Genomic DNA, 5,953 nt, shown 5'->3' on the forward strand with positions numbered 1-5,953 from the left:
CTGAGCCTCCCCTTGTAAGCCATTAGACTTTCGTTAATGCTGACATCTCTTTCTGGCACATAGATTTGCTGGAAATTTTCTGCTGAATCACTATTGCTCGATTCCACAAGGGACTCCAAATTGCTATTGCTGCGTTCAAATTCCTCCAAAACAGCGCTTGCTTTGGCGAGATGCCTTTTAGATGCCATGTGGTCTCCAGCAAACAGTCAGGAACAATCAAGGTCAAAGACAAAATGACAAAGTGACGAAATGATACATTCAGGAAGTGATTTATAAGTTATTAAAAGGTCAGATCAAGGTCAGGGCTAATAGTGGGCAAAATGTAAATCAGGGCACTGGGCAATGATGCTTGTGTTTTGTGTTTTTTTTTTTGCTGTGTATTTTACTGTAAAAAAAATTTAAAAGCAGATTACATAGTAATCTGCTTTTACATTTCCTGCCCCCAGAATCCATCACTCCATTGCATCACCCGGAAGATGTGACATTTTTCTGCGTGATACGGTGGGGATGTCCCGCCCTGCTCACTCCACTGAAGCCAACGAGAGCTGCTCACATCACCCAGATGCTGATCACTCCGGGTGATGCGAGCAGCTATAGTAAATTTCGGGGGTGATGCCAGTGGGAAATCGCCGCTGGCATCACCCCTGGAATTTGCTATTGGTGGTCGCATCTGCAGTTAGATGCGATGCACCGTGCAGAAGTCCTGCATGGTGCATCGCATCTAACTGCAGATGCAAGGAGCGGTGTGGCGGGGACCCGAGTGACATTTAAAAGCAGATTACTCACCACCCGGCCACGCCCCCCGATGGAGAGGCGCCCTGGCATCACAGCGGGATCGTCCGATCGCTGCTGGAGCATGGGGCTGAGGTAAGGGGGACCCCTAAAGTTACCCGTGTGTGACTTGGGGTTACCGCTAGGGGGGTTATGATGGGAGTAATCCCGTTAAGTCATGGTGAGGTAAAGTAACAAACCCAACAACTGGGAAGAAATTTATTTTTCACTTCAATTGCAATGCTCAACTTCTGTCCTCTGGGTGAGCATCCACACTACATTACCAAAGTAGGAAAAGATAATCAGACCCTTAGGCACTGGAGTTGAGAACCCTTTCTTTAAGAAGACTCAGGAAGTGAGAAAGATATATTTATAATCAGCACATGGATAATCTCAGGGTTTGTGGACCTTCTACTTAAATTGAAGGTCTGCTCCATTAGCAGGACCCAATTTCACACTCTCTAAGTCAATTACTATATGTAATTGAAAAATAAACCAGTAGAGGGGGGAAAATATAGATTTACTTACTTTATATCATCATTTGCATCACTGTGTGTGACATCATGGTTTTTCTGGGTTGAGTATTTTGGAACACCGAGTAGGGGAATACTCACCAGAAGGCATTCCAGTCAAATACAAGAGCACCTTTTCGGAATACTTGGTCTGCTTTGTGTTCCATAAGACACCCCTTGGAACAGTGCAGACATTATCCTTGTCTAGGTGTTGTAAGTGGAAGACCCACCTACAGATTTACTAACATAAGAGGAGAGAGTACATCTTGAAGTGGTGACACCTGTTCTATCTACAGCTGTCAAATTATAGGATTTCCATGTTATTAGAAAAGTAGTGCAGGAAAAACAATTGGGGCTTCAATGAAAAAGGAATATTTTGTGTATTAAAGCCTATTTTGTGCTACATCATCTTCCTCTTAGATTTTAAGCTGCTCTAGGCAGGGTCTCCTCCTCCTCCTGTATCACTTTCTGCATCTGTCTGTCATTTGCTACCACTATTTGATGTACAGTGCTGCGTGATATGTTGGTGCTACATAAATACTGCTTATTAATAACAATGATAATCTGCAGAAGGAAATGATAGCTGGCATCTGATTGGCTACTTCTCAATTTCCTGATTCTATTTTGTCTGCCATCCAATACAGAGCGCATTTCATTATGTTTACTCACCCGAGCACCTGGGAATCTTCTAGGGTGGGTATACAGCCTATAATGGCAGGTTGCCTCCCCTTCCAGGGAAATGTTATGGCTTTTCTCCAACTGGCAGAAATTTAGATGTGTTTCCTCCAGGTCTTCAGGCATGTCATCCTCATCCTCCTGACAGCTTGGATCAACTAGATCATTGCTGATGTCATCTTGGTAACAATCTCCTGAAAAATATTGAAATGTTTGTATAAAATTAAGAATTTGTTAGTGGGTGCTCTAATTTATTACTCCCATCTATTGCAATGCATTGCATTGAGGAATAGTCGTGAGCTGATTGTTCTGTATGATCTTTGGATGGCCACTAGAAAGTTCAGTTACAAATTTATATATGAATGAATATGCTTAAAACAATATAACAAAGCACGTGTGAAAAGTGCTAATCTACCGGGAGAACGAAAAAAAGAATAATAATGCAACAGTATTGTGATATATGTATTTGCTCACCTGGTTCCTCGGCATAAACAGTTCTCAGCAGAAGCAGCAACAGAAGATGGAGCATGTCTGCAGAGACACAAATAGAATAATGACTTTTAAAGTGGATAGTATTTGTTATAGGTAAGAAAGCAAATTACCATACAGCAACCAATCACATGTCATCTGCCATTGGCCTCTCTTCTATTAACTGATTTGACTATTTGTTAGGGCTAGTAGTATTTTTACTTTTTCATCATTTTTGAAGAAATCATGTTTGTTTGTATATTTCACAGCTTCAAAATGTAAATTCTCGTTTAGTGTAGTTTTATTTTTTAGGAGTATTTTGGTGGCCACCTCTTATAACTCACTAGAGAAAAAAAAAAAAAAAGAAAAAGAGGTTTGAGGCTTAACCTACTGGGTAGTTAATTTCTGTCTGGATGTATATGTCTAAAAGGGGTACATTGTCTTTCATGAAAATTTATTTTACAGGCTATTATAATAGCATGAGTATAATAAAGTTATACTCAAAATATTAAATTAAATAAATAAAAAAATAATAATTTAAAAATAAATTTTAAAAGAAACTTTGACATGATTTTGTGTTTCAATCTCTATTATACTCATACTATTAAACTGTAAAGTACATTTTCATGAAAGACAATGTACCGCTGTTAGACATATAAATCCAGTGTATTGCATTCAATACAGTTATTTTGTATTAAATGCAATACAAAATAATTTGAAATTCCCGCCGCGCCCCAGTGCTGGCCACAAGCACGATTTCACCTGGACGGAAGGCCAGAACAGTCGCCGGGGGACTGATTGGGCAAAGAGGACGCGGCCCGAGGATGGGATCTGACCGGCAGGACATTTGAGGATGGCGGTGGGACCAGGTAAGTCTTGATTTAATATTTTTTTCGCTAACCCGAGTGTGGCTCGGGGTTACTGCTATCAGCTGTTTTTTTTTTTACCTCGAGCCACACTCGAGGTTATCGCCCAGGAGGTCAAGTGATTTTAAAAATATTAATTATGTAATAATATGCATTATCTATATGTTTATTGTAATAGGTTATATATTAATCTACAATGACATATATGGTACAAATACTCAAAAATGATGTAATTCTGTACATATATATGATTATTATGATGATGATGTAACTTATGTTGTACTGATGTTTACTATACTAGAGACTTTGATCCAATGTATATAATTAATTTACGGTTCGCACATCTATCCCTGAGGAAGCCACTCTAGGCGAAAGGCATTGAGTATAACAAGACTATAAACGGTTATCTTCTGTAAATTATATCAGCAATTCATTGTCTAGTACGAATACTCCAATCCTGTGCTAATTTAACAGGATTAATGACATTATTTGTTATTTTACTGTAATTATGTATGAATTATCTGTATATTAATACATAATATAAATTTAGAAAATCACTTAGGCCTCAAAACTCATTTTTTTTCATATTTCACACAAGCCCTGACATCTAAAATGTGAACTCCTCAGTAGATCGTGAGATAGGTTTCTTTGTTTCTCCTGAAACAGGACGTTTCTTTGTTTCTCCTGAAACAGGAATTTGATTTGTTGTTCCCTCTGTTGGGTTACGGATAGCCAAATAAAGCAAAAAAAATGTAATAGGTTCTGACCCAGTTTACGTAATCAAAAAAAGTTTTGGATAGGCATACATTTGGGCAGCTGACCTAAGGTACCTAAGCTCCAATAATTGGGTTCTGTGATGTTGCCATCAAAGGTGACTTAAAGCATTTTTAAAGACAATTAGAGAGATTAGGTAGGAACAAATGTGATAGGGTTAAATGATTCTGATGACAAAGAGGACTGCAACCAGAATTTGGACAAACAGAGCAGAAGATAGATCAGATTAGAGAAAGAACATTGAGGAGTAAATAGTCCTCCAAGGACTGTACCTCCAAGGAGTAAGGTAATTGAAGTTATTTACCTTTAGAATCTGGAAGCCCGAGTGTCTACAGACGTCTTTGAAATTGTCTCCAAGATTCTGACTCTGATACTTCTCAGATACCTCACGTCCTCCTTTTATACCTTGTTTTTGGTAGCTGTGGTTTGCCTTGGGACCATGCCAATCAGTTAAGCAAAGATCAAGACTGAAATTCTCCTTGACGGTTATTACCCAAATTGCCAAGTTTGTAACGCCTTTTTGGCTGCAATCAAATATATTTATTTCTTAATAGATTAAAACTGATTCCCAGACAGATGTTAAAAATGGCCCTTTTTAAGGAAGTTGTATATTTGAAAATATTTAGATGCATTTTTCAATACAGTTAACAAAAACACCAAACTCAAAACAAAGAGATAGAGTGGGAGCGTTTTGCAACCCCCACCTAAACAAGCTTAAATTTAGAAAAGGTGGGTTTTATCTTTTTTTCACAGGCATTTAATTAACTTATAAGTGCAGTAACGTTGCACTTTTTTAAAATGCTGACAGTGTCCAAGGGTAGTTTGGCATACCAACATCCATTGTAGACTCTGTCAATCTTTCCCTAGACACCATAATTTGCAACCAGGAGTCCTGGTGGCAATTGTATGCTGGGATGGCACCTCAGAGGCTGAATGAGGGCTTGGTAAAGGTTAAGAGTGCGGCTTTGGATTAAGGGACTTGGGTCTGATGAGCACTGGCACTGGCCTTACAGGTACAGCATATTGCGGTTTCAGCACCTAAAAAGCCAGTAGGTTCTGCCAGTATATTGTAGGTGTAGCAAGGGTATTTGAGATAATCAAAAAAGTATTGTTGTCAATGGATAGGAGGTCCGAGTGGACCTTTTTACAAATTTGTATAGGAGAAATATCTTGATCAGTGATCTCTACTAAAGGCGAATTGGCTTGCCTTGTATAACAACACTTGTATTCCCTTGTACAGAAAGACTGTCTTTGGCCCGGTCATGTCCCTAAAGTAATAAAGAAGGTTTACCTTAGTTATAATAGAACATTTAATAAGGAGATATAGTTCTTCCATAATACTAGGTGCTGATGTTAGGATAAATGCAAACCATCAAATTTTGGTAAGATCGTGATCATGCAAATCTGGGTTCTCACTAATGCATACTTTTAAAGCCACCCCTGTGTAGATTCACTTTGAGATCCATAATGAATAAAATGCCCATCGGAAGTGAGAGAAATCACCAACTTGAAGCACGTACCTAATGAAAGTAGTATGGGCTTTCAGTCTTGACAGCTAAATTTTAGGCTCAGCTTACCATGAGATAACTAGTGCTTTTTTGTGTACACAGTCTATGTGTTACATTTTTCGGAGTATTTCTATTTTTTTCTCCTGCATACCAAAGGTCTAATCCTTAATACACCCTAATAAGCCTAAGAAATACTAATCACCCCCAGTTCTTTAATCTCTGCTTGAGAGTGACTCTAAATATAATAAACCAGGGTTCTGTGAGAATCCTCCAGATGTTCCTAATTATTCCTTAAGCAATGAACAATTTTTACCTCTCAGGTCAATTACCACGGACACCAATGATCTGATCGTCAGAAAGCAGTTGCATAGTCAGTAAT

The 5,953-nt window shown here is 38.6% G+C and overlaps 1 protein-coding gene across 1 annotated transcript in view; it reads right to left on the minus strand.

Annotated features, from left to right (window-relative positions):
* LOC140340033 (proteoglycan 3-like) overlaps positions 1-4,436 on the minus strand; it is a 7,896-nt gene extending 3,460 nt beyond the window's left edge. The window contains exons 1-3 of the mRNA XM_072424987.1: positions 4,371-4,436; positions 2,433-2,489; positions 1,953-2,152 (exon numbers count right to left, since the gene is read on the minus strand). Coding sequence (XP_072281088.1) covers positions 1,953-2,152; positions 2,433-2,487 — 255 coding nt within the window. The 5' untranslated portion in view covers positions 2,488-2,489; positions 4,371-4,436. The remainder of the gene's footprint in view (positions 1-1,952; positions 2,153-2,432; positions 2,490-4,370) is intronic.
* Positions 4,437-5,953: the final 1,517 nt, after the last annotated feature.

This window comes from Pyxicephalus adspersus, chromosome 10 (genome assembly GCF_032062135.1).
Source record: "Pyxicephalus adspersus chromosome 10, UCB_Pads_2.0, whole genome shotgun sequence".
In the NCBI taxonomy this organism is placed as follows: Eukaryota; Metazoa; Chordata; class Amphibia; order Anura; family Pyxicephalidae; genus Pyxicephalus; species Pyxicephalus adspersus.